Consider the following 19,381-nt stretch of genomic DNA (forward strand, 5'->3'; position numbering starts at 1 on the left):
GCCCCTGAAGGCCGCTGTTGAAGACCATTTTCTAGCCTGTTTTTGTGGAAGACCATGTCACCCTCTGCTTTGTGCTCCTCCCTGGGCTATCCTCCCCAGCAGGTGGAATGGGAGCTAGTGGTCTTCGCTGCCTGCTCATTGTTTCCCTTGAGAGTCAAGAAGTCCTCCCTCATTTCTCAGTCTTCATTCACAGTCCCACTTTCCAGCAAGTTGCTTCACATTTTGCCTGAAAATTTTCACCCCAACTTGAACATACACACACTTAAGGGGCTGACGTGAAAAACCACACAGCTTGTGCAATTTCCTGCACCCAAAGGCCTTCATCACCTCAGCAGGGGGAGCACAGGACAAAGTATGAGGGGAAGGAGGGCATCTGGCAAAAGCTTCTGATTTTTTCTTTTTTTTTTAGATTGGATATTAGGAAGAATTTCTTCACGGCAAGAGTGGTCAAGCTTTGGAACAGGCTGCCCAGAGAGGTGGGGGAGTCCCCATCCCTGGAGGGGCTCAAAAAACTGGCAGAGGTGGCACTTTGGGACTTGGTTTAGTGGGCATGGGGGTGTTGGGTTGATGGTTGGACTGATGATCTTAGAGGTCCTTTCCAACCTTAATGATTCCTAGTTTTTACTTTCATTAAAAAATAATCCAGCCACCAAGCCAGGAAACATGGAATTAATTAATTAAAACAAGAAAATGGTACTCTCCCCTTAATTGGTTTAGTGGTGGACTTGGTAGTGCTAGGTTAATACGGTTGGATTGGATGATCTTGAAGGTCTTTTCGAGCCTAAACCATTCTATGATTCTAAGACCAGCCCCGCTCCACTCATGCCACCCCTGCAGGCCGCTGTTGAAGACCATTTTCTAGCCTGTTTTTGTGGAGGACCATGTCACCCTCTGCTTTGTGTTCCTCCCTGGGCCATCCTCCCCAGCATGTGGAATGGGAGCTAGTGGTCTTCGCTCCCTGCCCGTCGTTTCCCTTGAGAGTCGAGAAGTCCTCCCTCATTTCTCAGTCGTCGTGACAGCACAGTCCCACTTTCCAGCAAGTTGCTTCACATTTTGCCTGAAAACTTTCACCCCGACTTGAAAATACACACACTTAAGGGGCTGACGTGAAAAACCACACAGCTCGTGCGAGTTCCTGCACCCAAAGGCCTTCATCACCTCAGCAGGGGGAGCACAGGACAAAGTATGAGGGGAAGGAGGGCATCTGGCAAAAGCTTCTGATTTTTTTCTTTTTTTTTTTAGATTGGATATTAGGAAGAATTTCTTCACGGCAAGAGTGGTCAAGCTTTGGAACAGGCTGCCCAGAGAGGTGGGGGAGTCCCCAGCCCTGGAGGGGCTCAAAAAACGGGCAGAGGTGGCACTGGGGGACATGGTTTAGTGGGCATGGGGGTGTTGGGTTGATGGTTGCACTGATGATCTTAGAGGGCCTTTCCAACCTTCATGATTCCTAGTTTTTACTTTCATTAAAAAATAATCCAGCCACCAAGCCAGGAAACACGAAATTGCGACTCTCCCCTTAATTGGTTTAGTGTGGACTTGGCAGTGTTGGGTTAATGGTTGGACTGGATGATCTTGAAGGTCTTTTCCAACCTAAACCATTCTATGATTCGATGATTCTACGATCCGATGATTCACCGATTCAACGATTCTGTGTTTTGATGATTTTTTTCTGACCTGTTTCGGGCCTCCCACCCAGGCCTCCTTCCCCCCGGCCTCCCCGCCCGCCCGAGGCCCCGCGCTGAGGCCCCTCTGGCCGCCGCCCGCCCCGCCCCGCCCCGCCCCGGCCCCGCCCCGGCCCCGCCCCGCCCCAGGCCCCGCCCACCGCCGGCCCCGCCCAGGAACCGGCTCCGCCGCCCAATGGCGCGGCCGCGAGCGCGGGGCGGGGCCGCGCCGCCTCCGCCGCCCCCCCCCGCCCCCCCCCCGCCGCCGCCGCCGCCGCCGCCGCCGCCCGCGGCCGCCGCCGAGGGGAAGCGCCATGGGACAAAAGGCGCGCTGAGGAGCGCGGCCCCAGCGCCCAGGCCACGCTCGGTGCCCGCCGCGGCATGGCGGCCCCGCGCCGCTAGGCCCGGCCAGGCCCGGCCCGGCCCGCAGCGCCTCCCCCGCCATGCCGAGCGGCAGCGCCGCCGCGGCCTCCTCCTCCTCCTCCCCCTCCTCCCCCGCCGCCGAGCCCGCCGAGCCGCCGCGCCTCCCCGCTCCCCACCCGCCGCTGTTGCTGCTCCAGCAGCGCCTCGCCGGCCTCGGCCTCCGCGACCGCGGCCTGCCCGCCGGCGGAGGGGCGGCCCGGCGGCGGGCGGGCTTGTCGCCGCCGCCCGACCCCCCCCGGCCAGCCGGGGCCTGGCGGGGCGGAGGAGGAGGAGGCGGCGGCGGTGGGGGACGAGGGAGACCTGGAGCTGGAGGAGGAGGAGCTGCTGGCGGGGGAGGACGAGGAGGAGGAGGAGGACCCGGCCGCGCTGCTGCTGCTCTCCTCGTCCTCCTCGCCCTCCCAGCCGCTCCCGCTGCTGCCGGCGCTGGGCTCCGTCCTGCTCTCGCCCTCCTTCGATGCGCAGGAGGCGGCGGCGGCGGGAGCGCTCTGCGGGGCGGACGATCCTCAGGGCATGATGGCGGCGATGCTGTCCCACGCCTACGGCGGCGGCGGCGGCCTGGGCGGGGGGGCGGCGGGCCTGAACGGCGAGCAGGCGGCCTTGCTCCGCCGAAAGAGCGTCAACACCACCGAGTGCGTGCCCGTGCCCAGCTCCGAGCATGTGGCCGAGATCGTGGGCCGGCAGGGTGAGTGGGGCAGCGGGGGGCGGGTTGGGGTGGGGGGGCGCCGAGGCCCGGCCCCGGGGCTGCCGCCCTTCCCCCGGGGCTGGCAGCGGGGCCTCTGCCCGCACACCCCCGGGCTGCGCCCCGCCGGGGCCGGCGGCGGGACCCCCTCGCCTGGCCGGGAGCTTCGCGCCCGCTGCGGCCTACCTCTCCCCCCTCGCCCCACGGCGGGACGAGGCCGCCGGCGGGGGCCGTGGCAGCGGGCTGGCCCGCCTTGCGAAGCCCGAGAGGCCAGGGCGAGCGCTGGGCGAGCTCGGACCCTCGAGTTGCCATCGCACGCTCGAGCCGTGAAACGCGGCGCGCGGTCCGGCCGCGTCCAGGTAGGTGTTGGCACGGGCTCCGGTCCTCGGCGACGCTCGCCATCTGGGCAGGAGCTGCGTTTCACCGTGGGAGCTTTGAACCGTGCTCTGACAGAAACTTTGGGGCCAAGGGCTTTCGCTGGCTCGCCTCGCGGGGCTGACGCCGTTCCGACAGCTTTCCACGGCGCTCGCCCGGACAAAGCGGGACGTCGGGAGCCAGCGAGATGGAGAAAGGAGCCACGTGCAGCCCTCCTCTGCGTGAAAGCCCGTGTCTTTCTTGCTGGGCTTGTGGCTTCCTGTTGATCGCTCTTGCTACGCTCCCCGGCGCTCTCTTACGCCGTTAGGGTAAGGTCATATCGGTGATGTCACGTTCGTTGCCGGCCTTTGATGTGGTCTCGTGGGAGCGGTGCTTGGAGGAGTTGGGACGATGACGTCTCGCGCCAGCTTTCTGGCGGCGAACCTGATTTTTTTCTGTATCGGGAGAAGCGCTGAGCAGCGTCGAGTGTAGGTGTGCAAACGCAGACAATGAAGTCGCTGCTCTCTTCCTCTTCCCCTTCTGTGTTATTCTTTATTGGTTTGTGGGTGGTGTGTCTCGTTTGCTGATCGGCTCTGATAACGAGCAGTTATGCTGTCTGGTCTCTACATCAATGTGGCTTTTGTTTCTTTCCCCCCCCCCCCCCCCCCCCCCCCTTCAGTATGGAAGAAATGGTGAAATCTGTCTAAACCAATGTGGTTTAAAGAAATGCCCACTGAGCGCTGATGCTTAGGCAGACTTTTGTTTTCTCTTCCTCCATTGATTTCAGGCTTTCAGCAGGCAAGGGTGGGTTTCTTTGCTGGGCGTGTCGAAGGAGAACCAAAGGCCGCGCCGCAGAAATTGGCAGGTAGCTTCCTCTGATGCAGACGAGTCCGTTCTGCTCAAGCAGAAAATATCTTTTCCAAGAAATAGTGTTTGAGCGTCTTAAGGGTTTGCTCATGTGTCATTGGGGATGGCAGGCAGGCGGCGGGGGGAGGATGGAAAACAGAACTGAAAACTGTTACTGCTGCAGTCCTCTAAAAGCGAAATACAAACTATTGGGCTTCGAGGACTGATTAGGCTGCCGTGTTTGTTCTCCACCAGATCAGGATTGCCCTCTGTAGTATATTTTTCAGTACTTTGAGTCACTTAAAAACAAGATAATGGCGTTTGCATAAAAATAGGATCATTGTTCCTGAAGAGTTCATTTGCTGCTTCTGCTTTTATTTCTTATCTGATGTCACGCTGTTTGGCTTGTGATAAAATAGTTAGCCTCGGTGGGGAGGGTCTGTATCATAAAAAGAATTAGGGCTACAAAAGAGGAAGGAGCGGCAGGAGTGGAAGGAGAGCTAAAAAAATTGTTACCATGTATACTTGCGTGGAAGGTTTGCGCAAGGAGGTCCGTCAAAATTCTCATTCAAGGGAAGCGTATGCGTAGAGACCAACTTGCGTAAGTTGTATTAGTTCCACCAAATATTTGTCAAATTTCTTGGAAATACTAGTCTTTGCATCTCCTTTTATGGCCCAGAGCCGTGCCGGCTCGGTGCACGGGCTTAGAGGCTCTTGCTCTCTCATCCACCTGCTTTGCATGTGTCTCTGCTCTAGCCCGACAAAGTGTCGTCAGCTTGGTCTGCCTCGAGCTTGGCTGGCCGGAGCCGCGTCCTTCGCCGATTGCTCTGCTCTCTAAAAATGAAGATGCTGCATCTTCTCTTCCTAGCGCGCACATCATAACCAGCTGGTTGCATTATCTTGAACGAATTCAGCTTAAGTTTCATGCCAGACTCCTCTGTGCTGTAATACTTTAATTATGTAAGGGTGATGCAGTTGGAATGTTACTTCTGATGGATTTTCACGAAGATTAAGTTTATATTCTTTCTATTGCTGTCTTCGTGAGGTATAAAAAGAACTTGAAATGTCTGCAGCCTGAAAACATCAGCTCTGAAATACCAGGAATGCTGAGTTTGATCTAGGCTTTGCTGGCGGCCTCGCTGCTGTGTCTGAAAGCATGTTTGTTGTAAGTCCTAACCCCCTAAACTGAAAGAGTAATGATAACCAGAATTCCACGGTATTCTTTATCCAAATTTAATTTTTTTGCACGGAGGAAGAGGATTTCCAGACACTGTGTATCAGGCTGAAGGAGCCCCTGCTTCCTGACAGAGCTGTAAACAAGCAAAAACCTTAAGGTGCTTGCATTTAACATTTTTTTTTTTTCCTAGTTACGTGCAAGTTTCCGAAATAAATACACCACTTCAGGCAGTGAAGTGGTGCTCCCACAGGCCCGCTCTACGTTGCTGTATTGCAGGTTCCCACGAGGGTAGCCGCGCTTACCGAATCTGTGCTGGTAGCTGTGCACAGATGTGGGATGTCGCAGCTGTAGAAGGTGTGGAGTGCCTGAAATGTGCCTTGTGGTCGATGGTTTTCTCGTGAAGCTGCAGTGGAGGCTGCTGGGTTACTGTAGCAGTAGTTTAATGTGTTGCTGCTGGAAGCATTTACATCACTGGAAAAGGCTTAAGTAAGATTTAATGAATAGTAGGTGTTCTTTCTTTAAAAAAAAAAAAAGTCCTGTAGTATTTCTGAAACCTAGTGGGTTTTTGTGGTCTTTTTGTTGGTTTTGGTTTGTTTTTTTTTAACTCTTAAATGTTCTCAACCTTTTCTTATTCCCTTTGCCCCCCAAAAATGAAGCTGACAGACACGGGTTGGGGTAGTGTAACAGAATTCTTTGTAGTCTTTGAAGTGGAAGAATCTCAAAGGTGAACAACAAAGGAAAAGATATTTGTATCCTTTTATTCCTGTTAAGGCATGTGACTGGGAGCCAGGAAAACTAGATTCCATTCATGGCATTGTACAGGCTTCCTGTATGAATTTGAACTAGCTGTTGAATCCAACCTTCGGTAAGTTGGCCAGTCGTCGTGCTGATCAGAAAAGTGACTTCCTTTGCTGTCAGCAGCTAAAAATCCTACATGCACAAAGTTGCATTGGTTTAAAAAAAAAAAAAAAAAAAGTTGGAGAAAGTGCTCTTGAGAAGTGGTAGCAAGAAAGCTGCATTGCTGAGGAGGTGACCTTGTTTGCCTGAGGAAAGCTGGCATGGGGTGTATATCCAAAATTATATAAGCATGTATCCAGACTTTTAAAAAAAAAAAAAAACAAACCAAAAAAACCCCAAAACAACAGCAAACTTGTGGAGATCTAACTTGGAAGGTTTTGGTTTAATCTCTAAATCATGTGAAGGACTTTGCGAAAGTCTGCTGTGGATCACCTAAAGCCTGTTTCCCATACGTAAAGTTGGTGATGGTGATTTTCTGTGGCAATCCTGCCGTGGCCTCGTGGGCCTGGAGAAGGATTTGACAAGTTTTAACTCCACAGTGCCCCCCGCTATTTTCTTTACGCTAAAAAAAGACATGTTTAAATACTAAAAGCTCTTTTGAATAATGCAAAAAGAAGGGTGGTGTCTGAAGACATGAACAGAAAAGCTGAAAGATGCTGGAAGGGATAGAGGTCTGTCCCGTAGAGAGATGCTGCTCCCTGAGTGTATTAACTATCTTCAGATAATGATTACTGGAATATATTTGCTAATGCATTCCAGTGTTGTGACTATCCAAGTAACGTGATTTTCCGAGTGTTTATATCCTTGATAAAGCTGACAATAGCGGCTTTTCTCCCTAAGACATCACTTGAGTGGGAGCTACTTAACTCTAAAGCCCGATGCTTCTCTTCCTTCAGTGAGAATAGTTTGGATGGTGGCTGCAGAACTTGAAACGGGCAGGGCAGTCTCCAAACCCCTGATGAGTAAGAGGAGGAGGAATGATATCATCCCATTTCACTGATTAAATCGATAATGACAAATCTGCTTTGCATGAGACGGCCTTGCAACTAAAATAACATTTTTATGCATATTTAATGATCTCGGACTCCTTTTTGCTCTTTGCTTTTGAATGCGGGCTCTTGAGCAAAAGAGTACTTTGCTTAAAATAATCCTGTAACTTGAAACAAAAAAAAAAAAATAATTCTGGTAAGTTGGTAGGTGATAACTATCTAGCATAGCTGAACAGCCGAATAAAAACAATAGCTATTGCTCTTGGAGAGTGGAAACAGTGCTAAAACAATCCTGGAGCAAATACTTGTGTTAGCTGAGGGCAGTACATAGATGTCCTATGGTAGGATAGAATAGATTATTAGGATTATTAGGATAGGATAGAATAGATTATTAGGATAGGATAGAATAGATTATTAGGATAGGATAGAATAGATTATTAGGATAGAAGTCCTTTCAAAAAGAACTATATGTCTGGTTTTATGTCTCGATGTGTTGTGATAATAATGTTACTGAATTACTGATGATACTTACATAGCCTTGACTGGTTACTAATTGCTGACCTGTAAGAAGTAGTCAGCACAAGCATAGTCTGAATTGCATATTGGTTTTTGTTTTTGTTTTTTTTTTAAACTGGATGCTTAAGATTTCCACTCTCACGAATAAGTTTAATTTGCATGACTAAGTCATAACATATCTCTGTGTCAGTTGATTGCCACAGACAACGAAGACCGCAGGTTTGGCTAACTTATTTTAAGTGAAAGCTGACAAGGCAGTTGCATTTTGGATTTGTTTTTTTGCGTCTTCTATAACAAGCAGGTTATTAAATGGTTTTTTTTAAAGCCGGAAAGAAAACTTGAGCTGTTTGTTGAAATCCAATATGAAGGCTCTTTTTCTGAGAAGCTGAAGTCTCATCATTTTTAGAGTCTGGAACTCCAGGAACTGAAACACGTGAGCATGCCGTGGCCTGGCACAGTCTGAAATCACTGCTGAAGTTTCAGTGGCCTATTGCTCTGGTGCTGCGTAGCAAACATCATTTCAGTTCTGCTGTTTGTCATTTGTGCTATGCAAAGATCCAACTCGAGTTGCAAAGTGTGTCAGAAGGGTGCAGGTTCTCCAGCTGGGATCGTAAATCCTCGGTCATAAATGCTGCTCTTGTCTGGCTTGTTGGGTGGGAAGCACACCAAACACAGTGCACGCTCGGGAGATTTTTCTCTTTGTGTAGTCTGCCAGAAATTCTGTAGATTTTAACGTATGAATACCAGAAGTGAATACCTGCATAAGTAAGGGGTTTGGATGAAGCTGAAATTAAAATAATAAAAATCTTGCGACATAAAATGCTAGTTTCTAATCCTCTGGTCCTTTTGTTTCTCTTGTAAAATTGCTGTGCTCTAAAAGAGTATGTTTTTTTAAGTTTGTAGCGTACACGTACAAAAGAAATCATGATTAACGTGCTTCTGAACTGCACTGGATTAACCTGTCTGTGGCATGAGAAAATGGCGATGAATTTTTTTCTAAGCTTTTAGTAAAGTCAGCAGATGTTGTGCGTTTCCCTGTCTTAGCCCCCGTTACTTTCTCTTCTAGTACACTGTGGTCTGAATTTCTGGAAGAGAAACTTTGTTCTAAACAAAGTGTTGGATATCTCAAAGGTCTTAAATTTGGGTTTGATGCAATACCTCCACCACACAGGGCCAATTCCCCATTGCAGGCAAAAAATTTAACAGGGATAGCGTTGCAAACTTGCTGTAACAAAAAAAAAAAAAAAGAGGCTGCTGAGCACTAGAACATTTTTATTTAATCAAAAGAAAAGGCCAAAAAGCTCTAAACCAAGCATTTATTTCGAATTTCAGTTACTCCTTAAGAATGTCTTCCTTTTCTCTTTCTTTCAGGTATTCCTTTAAGTTCATGAGATCTTGCCAGCGTCCGAGATCTCAGTTTCCTTCACTGGTGTGAGTCAGTAATTCTGTGGTCTGCACCAAGTTCTCTGCTGCTCCTTTGAACAAAGACACAGTATCTCTTACTCTTTACCTTCTAGTTTGTTTTACGTTTGACAATATACTGTGGAATGCTGTGTACAAAAACACAGGTCTAGCAGCATTTTTGAATTGGGGATTTGGTGTAGGTGAAGATTTGCATGGTTTTTTGCAATATTCCTTTTTTTGGCTGTCTTGGCATGCCGTGCGGCATGTTGAATGGCGGTCCCTTTTAATATCCTCCTTGTGCAGGTCAGGTTTCCCAGCACCATTGCTCACACTTATCTGTTCCATTCACTAGATCAATGTTCTTAATGAAAAGAATTTTTTTTTTTCCTGTAGCTATTTTGTTTGTCGGACGTATTCCCTCCCTTATAACTATCGCTTTTCTACTACTGTATCTTTCTAATTTTGCGCAGCAGCTGCTACCTTAATCCTGGTGCTGCAGTAGTGCAAGTAATTAATAATACAAGTTGCTGCCCTCTGGCTCTTTTGCTGCATGCAACTTGTTTACTGAGTTGCCATCTGTCCTGGGAGTTGGAGTATTCCTCCGCCTGTGAGACTGATGGTTTGATAGATTGTCCTAGCCTGGCATATAGAAGGAAACAATGTGCAGGCTGACTACTTCCTTCTGTACTGGATTGATACATAAATTGATCGATAAGTTGATACCTACCTAAGAAATCTTTCATAAAGAGTTTGTACACGGTTCTTGAATAAGGACTTTTGTTTTCCAGAAGAGGGAAACGTCCCCGAGAGCTTGTGAGCAGTCTTCCCTTGGGAAGCTTTCTCCAGCATCATCAGACTCGTAGAGCTCCCCTCTTTTCCCATCCATTAGCTTGGCAGCAGCAGGGCCAAAGAGAATCCTGCTCCCTGTGGTCTGGCACAGCCGAGTGGTTGACCGTGATTCCATGGTTAAGGTGCTCGAGATCTCCAGGTTGTCCTCCTTCCTGGTACGTCGACAAGCCCGAGCCCGCCCGCCTGTAGCATTTGGTGCGCTCAAGCTTGAAGTGCTTCTCTGGAAAGTATCTTGTTTAAAAACCCTTCTACGGTTCTAGCTGAATGACGACAAGTAGGAAGGTCACGTATCATCTTCGCATTCGTCCGTGTAAAAAATACAAAGTGAACTAGGTGGTCAGTTGCTCCTCAGAAATGGGTAAGCGCGATGGAATTATAATGGGAGCAGTCTCGGGCGCTATATATAGCATGAGTCATATTGAAACGTTCCGCAGGCAGGCACAGGGGTTTGGTAACTGCAGCGTAACTAAAAGCCTTTGATTGCGGTGGTAAGTTAATGATGGGGTCAGGAGGCAGGGAAAAATGTCTCTGGTATAAAACGCTCTAATTTTTATTTTTCTTGAAAGACCCATGTGTCATCTTTCCTTCTCTTGGAATAACTTTATCGGGGTGGCTGTTAGTTGAGTTTTTCTTTCTCCTCTACGCTAGTTACTAATGTACCTACTTGTAGCATTGCTTATTGTACTGTCATTATAGTCAGAAGTGAAAGATGGTTATTACCAATGTACAGCACGTCTGACGTACAGTTGTTGTCTGAAACCATGAGTGCAGTCACACTCCAGAGCAGAGAGCTAGAACTTTGTTCCCAACTTTTGGCTTGTAACGGTATCGGTATCGTGGTTTTGGATCGTAAATTTGAGAAGAAGTTCCGTCTGGTGCATTCTCATTTTGAAGCATCCCTACTGTGATAAATAGAAAACTTCATCTAAAAAATACAACCTGATGAAGGGCGGCAGCACGTAGTAGCGCTTGGGTAGCCTGCAGGGAAGGCCTTTGCCCAGGGACGTCAAATCTTGCACCTCTACTTGCGCGTGTCGTCCGGACGTCTCCAAGGAGCTGCACCTTGGGTACCACCAGGGAGGAGATTGCTTTGGTTTGTTAGGTGGTGAACAAAACAGATGTTTCCTTAACATCTGCCTGTACCTGTGCCCCCATTTAAGCCGGTAGCCTGCTCTGTTCTTCTTCGGGGACCGTCATCTTCTCCTTCCAAACCTGCCAGCGGCCTGCCCCGTGCACTTGAGCAAATCCCAGCTGCGAGCTGTGCCCGTCACTCGGTGTCTTCATATTTGTTAGCTCTCTGGCATGTATCGTGTCTAGTTGTCACGTGGGAGCCCTAATCCTACTGGCTAATTAACCCAAATAGTGATCAGACTATGATCTGTACTCCAGAATGCTAATGGAGAGCCGTTCAAGCTGTTGGTGGTTGGTCCGGTCCCGTCTTCAGGATGGGTGAGGTGTCTCTCGGCGTACCTCTGGCTGTAGAGAAGGCTGAATAACAATAAATGAAAACTTGCTTTCAAAAAATGCCATTTGATAATTATTATCCAAGTTTAGGCTGTCTCTCTTAAAGTTGTTATAAAATTTGAAAGCGGTATTTTTCCAACCTTCATTCCAAAAATCAGAATGCCGGAGGGGTGATAAATAGCTGCCTGAGTGCGTAAATCTAGGGTTTTGTGCAGATCAGCATCTTTTGCAAGTGCAGAGAAATTACTTTCTTCATCTTCCTTGAATCAACTAACTATATTCAACAGCCAGTTGGGGGGGGGGGGGGGGGGAATTGTCAGGACTTGAAATCTTCCAGTCCATGAATTAAAGCAAGGTGTGAGAGGAATTAATTGATCTTAGGTGAAAGGCGATAGTAACCAGAGTCAGTCTATCAACTGACCAGACAACAGGTAGTATTTCATAGGACTTTAATAACCCAGTGAAGTGCCAAAAACGTTCTGGTCTTCATTTTCTTGTGTAGCCAGCCTGCTTAAGGAGGTTTAACCATTAAACAATTTAGGATTTAATTTTCTGTCCCAATGCAGCTTCATCTCTGCTTAATAAATGGGGCATGTATCAGTTTTCTACTGTATAATCACAAACTGGATAGATATTTTTAGCCGTGTCACGAATGGGAGGAAGAACTCTATGTTTAAGCAACAGAATGCAGCTTGTACCACCAGTGGGAATGAAGAGCTCTTCTTAAAAATGTGTAGAGCAGTCATTCTTGATGAAGTAGGTGAATTTTTCCTTGTTTGTTAATCAGGTGGGCAGCGTTACGCTCCACAGACCCGTCGGCCTTACGGTACATCCAGCGTTTCCGTCTCTGCAAATCCTTCGTTGCCTTAGCTGCCGGAGTTCTCACTTTCCAGTTAAAAGCTCGTGGCAACCTAGCAATGAAATAAGGGCTGTGCCAGCTTAGACTCTACCCTTAAAGCTGTGTCCGTACGCAAGAGTTGCAGGTTCGTAGAAAACAAATCCCTCTGCAGTCCCCTCTCTCGTGGGCACCCCCGGCAATGCTGTGCCATCCCCTGCGGGTCTGCGGGGACCTCCCAGGCCCTGCCATTGCTTTCTAGGCAAGGAATTCGCCGTGGCTCTACTAGCACTTTGTGGTTCCAGGTTGATGTCACTAATTATTCTGTCGCCGCCTCCTTACTCGGTGTCAGCAGATTACAAAATCAGTGGTCAGAGTGCTAAAGACTGTATTCAGAGGGGAGGCTGTAACACAGTGTTGCCTTTCATCAGATAATGGCAAAGCTACTGAAAAATATATTCCTGTGAAGTACGGCTTTCTCTTCAGTGCTAAGAAGCCGTGGAGGCTGATCTGTGAGATCCGGGCTTTGCCCGCGGCTGCTCGGGGGCCGCGTTGGAGGATGCCAGCTTTGGTCAGGGCTGTGCACCGGCCCTGCCTCCTGCGTAAGAGAGGAGTTGGTGCTGACGCAGCTTCCCCCTGCTCGCTGCTCTCCCAGCCCCGGCAGCGCTGGTGTCTTGCCACAGGATTTGCGTGTCTAAAGAGCTGCAGCAGGTGCTCAGTTTTGACCCCCTTAGCTTGGTACTCATCAGGAGAACAAACCGCTATCGTCATTTGAGTGTGGTTCACAGGGGCCACTCGCTGAATTTTCACCCACCGTGACTTCCAGGCTACTATTTAGATAAACTTTTTTCCCCAGGATTTTTTTTTTTTTTTTTACCAAAGCCCTATGTAATTGGGGAGGCAAGGTTAAATGGACATGACGGAAAGAAGGTTTGGGTTGCCGTTTCACAGCGCTTGGCAGGAGCAGCGTGGGTACGAGGTGCGTGTCCCTGCCTTGGCAGGCTGCGTTTTGCGAACGTTGGAAGTGTGAAGGACTCCCTTCCCCTGCTGTAGCTGCTCGGAAGAGACCACGCAACGAAGGGATCCTCATCTGTAAATCACTCTTTGTCCTATTCCTGGAGTGACGTGAAGTGAATTCAGCGGAAGAAACGGGGGGAAGGTGCCGTTTCTCCCGGGTTACCGCCACGGCTGTGCAAAGGAGGAGCCTGTGGGATGCTTTTTCGGGCGGTTCCTGGCCGACGGCAGCAGGTCGGCTGGCGTGGCGCGAGGCGGGCGCGCGCAGGGTTCCCACTGCGGTCGCTTGGTTCTGCCGGCTCTGTTGGGGAGTTTCCCTCGTGGGGTGAACGGCCTGAGACTGGGTTTGATGTATCTCATTCTGTAAGCGATGATGAAAGGCGAAAGTTGGAGTGAGGGCTGAGCTGGCTGTCGCTGTGTGATGGGTGAGGGCTGCGGGTGCCGTGGCAGCTACGCTTAACTTGAAGGGAGGGGGAGAAAAAAAAAAAAACTGTCTTCCCATCACCTTTTTTAATAAGGAAGTGTTTGATCATTTAAAATTGGTAGTGTATGAGGTAAACAATTTCCTTCAGAGCTACCCTTAAGTTTCCTGGGGTGTATAATGTTCATAGTGTGTTTAAAATGTTTGGTCAAATAATCCTCTTAGGGGAAAAGCAGGGAGGAGGATTGAGAAGAATGATGCAAATCAGCCGGCGCAGGATGAACGCTGCCTGCAGGGCTCCGTACGGGCTCGGCTCCTTGTCAGGCGCTTGGGCAGGCAGGTACTAAATCTTTGCCTAAACGAAAGCAAAACTAAAGGGTTTTGCTTTAACACTGTCAGCGTGTGCTTATGGCTGAATGTGCTGCTTAGGAACGCTTACGCTGCCGAACCAAGTACGGTAACATCTATTAAATAGATTTTCATTATCGTACCGAAACTAAAATCACTTTGAAAGGTTTGATTAAATTAAATTTCCAGTCTGGAAGTCCCCTTTTCAGGCTGTTTCATGTCTGTACTTCAAAATCTTCAATACAATGATCTGATGATTTATTGCAAAAGTGTGGGGCGGTGTATTTTTTTTTTCCCCTCCTTTGTCTTTGTGTTTAAAATCAGGAGATTGGGAAACTTCTTGATTCATCTCTTGGCCGCATGACTTCATAGCTGGCCGACCTCATGCCCTTGTGGCCACGGTGCTTCTGGATGCCGTGAATTGTCGGAGCAGGGATGGGATCGGCCGTGCTTCGTAGCGTCACCTCGGTAGTGAGTAACGGAGGAGGGTGGGAAACCAGAGCAGCTGAGTAAAAGCAAATAGAAAGATCATCCTGGCGGAGTGGTATCGTGGGCTGCTGACCCTGGGTTTTGACACGACCCTTGTGGGGTTTTCCAGCGCTCCTTGCAGACAAAACCCAGCGGGTATTGACTGACTCATTCAGAAATCTCTGCTTTCGTATGTGGTGACTTTCTTCAGCTCTTTCTAACTTTTCAGGCAAAGTTTGAGAGTTGACCTTGACGGTCTGTGGAGTCAGCTTTCCATTGAAGCCAGCTCTCCGATGTTTAAAAGTCTCGTTCTAGCGCTTCAGGGAGTTGAGGCAGCGTTTGGCCTCTGCTTTCTAGGTATGTGACTCATACCTTAAAAGAAAAGCTCTGCCCACCTTGGTCTGTGCCGTTCTGCAGCCCGAGGAAGAAATGCGAGAAGGCTTTTCTTCCCACCGGAGCAGTTTGGAAATGTGGCGCTGGCAAAGCAATCCCTGGGAGTTCGCAGCTGAAACAGGGAAGGAAGATGAAGCTGTGGACTCCGAAACTGATTTGAGTTTGTAAAACATCAGGAAAATCTTGTCTAAAATGTAAACTGTAAGAATTGGTAAGGCACTTTAGAGTTAAGTAGGCTCTGAATTGCGGTATATAATAATGAATTATATATATTTTAGATATATAAATCTTATGCTAGATGCTCCTAGTATTCTCTTCTAAATGCTGCCTCTGCAATTTCTAGGAAAGAAGAATATATACTTGGGTGGAATCGAGTAAATGAAAGTAATTTGTTTAAATTGGAGAATAATTGATAGGCATCAGGGGGCTGACTTTGGTTTTCCGTGTTCCAGTAAAGAGGGCTTGATTGGCGCGAAAACTTCAGCAGCACCATCTTGGGGATCCTTCGGGGTTTAAGGTTTGGGCCCCACCGTCTTTTCGGAGTAACTGTGAAGTAAATGGGAAGCAGAGCGGGCAAGCGGACTTACTTACGGGGAGAAATGCAAACAAAAGAGCTGGAGGGAGTAAAGGCGAATTGCCTAAGAGAGGTGCGGCTGTCTTAGGAGCAGGGAAATGGCACGGCTTCAAAGGATGCGTGCTTTGCTACTTCCATAAGGCATCTCATGCCTGTGGTTTCCCTTTTTTTATCTAGGGGAGTGCTGGTGCCCTTCTCAGCGGGCTGTAGTGGGAGGTTGAGGCTCACGGGTTTCTTCTCTCCTGCAGATACTTGCTCTTCTCGCTGAACTGCTCGGGTCCGCGTCCCCTCCTTCGCGCAGATCTGCCTGCACCTCGCTCCTTCCCTTGCAGGAGCCCTCCCGTGCTCCTCTGTGCACGTTCTGATGGAGGTAGGGCCTCCGAGAGCCCTCCCGAGGAGCTGTTGAAGATAATGAACTTCCTCTCCAGCTGTGTCCTGGAAACAAAGAGCTGTTGTGTTCAGCCTTTGTCCTTGCTGTGTGCAGGGGCCCTGCAAGAAGCAGCCCTTCCTTCCCTCTATTCCGACGAGCGTCTGCAGATTTGCTGTATTTCTTTTTTTTATTAGCAGATAGTTCTGAATAAAGTGCATCTCCAAGTGGCTTTCTAACTGTAAAATTATTACCGCTAGTGGTACCTCAGGTGCAGGGGACTGGCAAAACACTATTTCGAGAGACTATTTGGTGTACCCAGGCAGTTATGAGCTACTTAAAGTAAATGAGGAAAATGGGAACAAATTTCACTCTGCAAGTGAAATGATGCTTAAAACGCTTGATCTGCAAATGTTGCTGATAGTTGTTTCAAGATGAGGTTCCCTATAAAATGGCATTTAGTGCGGCATGCTTTTGAATTTGTTTTAATAGAGGCTAAATTCGGTGAAGACTGAATCCGGTGGACTGTCTTGCATGTCGTGGACCTGCTTGTGTCTCTTCATTTTGCGTTGCCTGCTTTTCTGGTCCTGTGATGGGTAAAAGGTGCTTCTGTAGGCACCATGCCAAAACGCCGTAAGCGTTTTAGGGAACAGCCTGCTGCCACTGCGTCCTAGCAAACTTTCTAATTCAGTCCCCAAAAACCAAAGACAAATGTTCCGTTAACTTTTTGCTTCTCTTCCAGACTGTATTTACCCAGTTAACGAGAGAAATTCCACGTAGGCACGTAATATTACATAGTAAGCCTTATTTGCGTGCAACAAACTGCTTGAACTCCTGCTTGACGGTTCAAGGAGTGGCTCCTTCGTCCCACAGGGAAGAGTAAGGTTTAAATAACGCTTATTGATAACAGGAAGCAAATGAAGAGTTCACAGTAAATCAATATTTTTTTTATCTGTATTCCACACAGGTTGTGATACAGACCCTTCTCTCACTCGTCAATGTTTAATTTGCTTTTAGGTCACGCTTGTCACTGAAAGGCTGATGTATCAGCAGACGTAAGCGCGTGTATTTACTCCTTTTGCAGGATCTTGGAAACGACGGAAAGATACCCAATCAATGGAAAAAAATATAAACCCACCAGTATTTGTGGAATAATCGTGAACGTGGCTGTCATAGAGGAAAAAGCCGTTCGCGTTTATTTGCCGTCTAATAGCAATTGAGGAGATGATGGGCTAAACTGGCCCAAGAAGCATTGCTAAAATAGTTTGTGGCTGTAAGTGTCAGAGGTCTGTTTGGAAATAATAGGTAGAAGTTGTTACCGCTTTCTCTAGTGTGGCTTGCAGAGATAAAAACAGCTGCTTCTGGTTTCACCCTACGGTTTCTTGAAGCTCTCAAACAGCTTAAAATAGACGGCTTTCTTGTGGCTTTCTAAACTTAGACGCCTTGCTAAACTTCCATGTGTTTCCTTTAAACAGGTTGCAAAATAAAAGCACTAAGGGCCAAGACAAATACTTACATTAAGACCCCTGTTCGTGGAGAAGAACCCATCTTTGTTGTCACTGGACGAAAAGAGGATGTAGCCATGGCCAAAAGGGAAATTCTCTCAGCTGCTGAACACTTCTCCATGATCAGAGCGTCGCGCAACAAGAACGGTCCTGCCCTGGGAGGCTTGCCATGTACCCCCAACCTGCCGGGTCAGACGACAGTCCAAGTCAGGGTGCCTTACCGGGTAGTTGGGCTAGTGGTCGGACCGAAAGGAGCTACAATCAAAAGAATTCAGCAGCAGACCCATACCTACATAGTCACTCCCAGCAGAGACAAGGAGCCTGTCTTCGAAGTTACGGGAATGCCCGAAAACGTCGACCGGGCGCGCGAGGAGATCGAGATGCACATAGCCATGCGTACCGGCAACTACATCGAGCTGAACGAAGAGAACGATTTCCATTACAACGGTACGGATGTGAGCTTTGAAGGAGGCACTCTCGGATCTGCGTGGCTTGCTTCTAATCCTGTCCCTCCGAGCCGCACCAGAATGATTTCTAATTATAGAAATGACAGCTCCAGCTCCTTGGGAAGTGGCTCCACAGATTCCTATTTTGGAAGCAATAGATTGGCTGACTTCAGCCCAACGAGTCCGTTCAGCACAGGCAACTTCTGGTTTGGAGAAACGCTGCCTGCGGTGGGCACGGAAGACCTTGCGGTCGACTCTCCCGCGTACGACTCCTTACCAACACCTTCCCAAACCATTTGGACCCCTTTCGAACCTGTAAACCCGCTCTCTGGCTTTGGTAGCGACCCTGCTAGTAACGCCAAGCCTCAGCGCCGAGGGAGCCAGCCATCGACTCCTCGCCTGTCGCCCACATTTCCGGAAAGTCTGGATCACCCGCTGGCTAGGAGAGTGAGGAGCGACCCGCCTAGCACCGGCCACCAAGCCGGCCTTCCCATATACATCCCCGCTTTCTCCAATGGTACCAACAGCTATTCCTCTTCCAACGGCGGCTCCACCTCCAGCTCGCCCCCCGAGTCCAGACGGAAGCACGACTGCGTGATCTGCTTCGAGAGCGAAGTCATTGCGGCCCTGGTCCCCTGCGGCCACAATCTCTTCTGCATGGAGTGTGCCAACAAAATCTGTGAAAAGGAAACGCCATCGTGTCCCGTTTGCCAGACAGCTGTTACTCAGGCAATCCAAATTCACTCTTAAATATATATAGGTATTATTATATATGGACTTTTTAAAACTCTTAAAGGCATGGGTGTAATGGTACCCTCTAGTAAACTTCCTAATGAATTCTGACTGTTGGGCTTTCTTGGGATTAGGCTGAAGTTGTTAATGAATTTCTACTTTCTCAAAAGGCTGCTACGGTAACACTAAACCTAGGTGGTCTCTGTCCGGGTCAGTGTAAGCAGCCGGCACGTTCAGCGGAGCTGCGTCTGCTGTGGTGTTACGGCACAGCGAGGGGAAGTTTTCATCAATTACACAACTGAAAAACAAAAAAAAACAAATTTTACAGGCTTTCTAAAGGATCTCTGTTAAGCGTTTGACTCCTGTGTGCTGGCAGCAACGAACCTCGTCGCCTAAACGCAGAAGTACTCGTCTGCCGTGGAGGGTTTGTGGCATTATCAATGTATCAAACAACACTTCCAATGCTGCCTTCTTTACACTGCCAGTTTTGAAAAACAGGTTTGGGGAAATTATTTTTGCTTTGTGCGACAACTTATGCCTAATTCTTCAGCATTGCAAGTACCTTTTTTTTTTTTTAAAAAAAAGTGTGGTTTGATTTGTTGAAATGGATGATGTTATTGGCAGGTTCAGGTAATAAATTACGGGGGAGGGAGGGAGAAGCTGCCCGACGCACCTCCATTTTGCCCGACGTGTGAAGGGCAGTAAGTTCAGAGGATCAGGAACATCTCGATTTGTGAATTCCTACCCACCGCTTTTCTTAATGTAATGCGGAAAAGTCTGGCTGGCTTCATCCCGTTTCAGTGAGGGCTTTGGGATGCACATACTTCGACTAATAGTGAGGATGCTGACATTCCGTTCATTAGTCCGATCAAGCTGTTCTTAAATTACATTTTTTTTTTAGAGAGTATATAGTTCAAAATGTGAAGCATTTTTATGTTCAATCCATACTTGTCTTGCACATATATAAATATATATTTTATTTTTAGTAAGGAAAAGGAAAAAGGGGGAGTTGCGTACGTGCCCTTGTATTATTCATGACAGCAGCTGTGACAGTGGCCCTGCAATCAGTTTACTTCATTTCAAAACTGTCTTTCCAATCATAAGGAGAAAAGAAAAAA

The 19,381-nt window shown here is 48.4% G+C and overlaps 1 protein-coding gene across 1 annotated transcript; it reads left to right on the forward strand.

Annotated features, from left to right (window-relative positions):
* The first annotated feature begins 2,104 nt into the window (after positions 1–2,104).
* MEX3C (mex-3 RNA binding family member C) lies at positions 2,105–18,931 on the forward strand. The gene is given in 3 exon segments (XM_075726261.1): positions 2,105–2,314; positions 2,316–2,766; positions 17,056–18,931. Coding segments are annotated over 3 exon segments (1,887 nt in total). The 3' UTR covers positions 18,282–18,931.
* The last annotated feature ends 450 nt before the right edge of the window (positions 18,932–19,381 follow it).

Source organism: Pelecanus crispus, chromosome Z (genome assembly GCF_030463565.1).
Source record: "Pelecanus crispus isolate bPelCri1 chromosome Z, bPelCri1.pri, whole genome shotgun sequence".
Classification (NCBI taxonomy): Eukaryota; Metazoa; Chordata; class Aves; order Pelecaniformes; family Pelecanidae; genus Pelecanus; species Pelecanus crispus.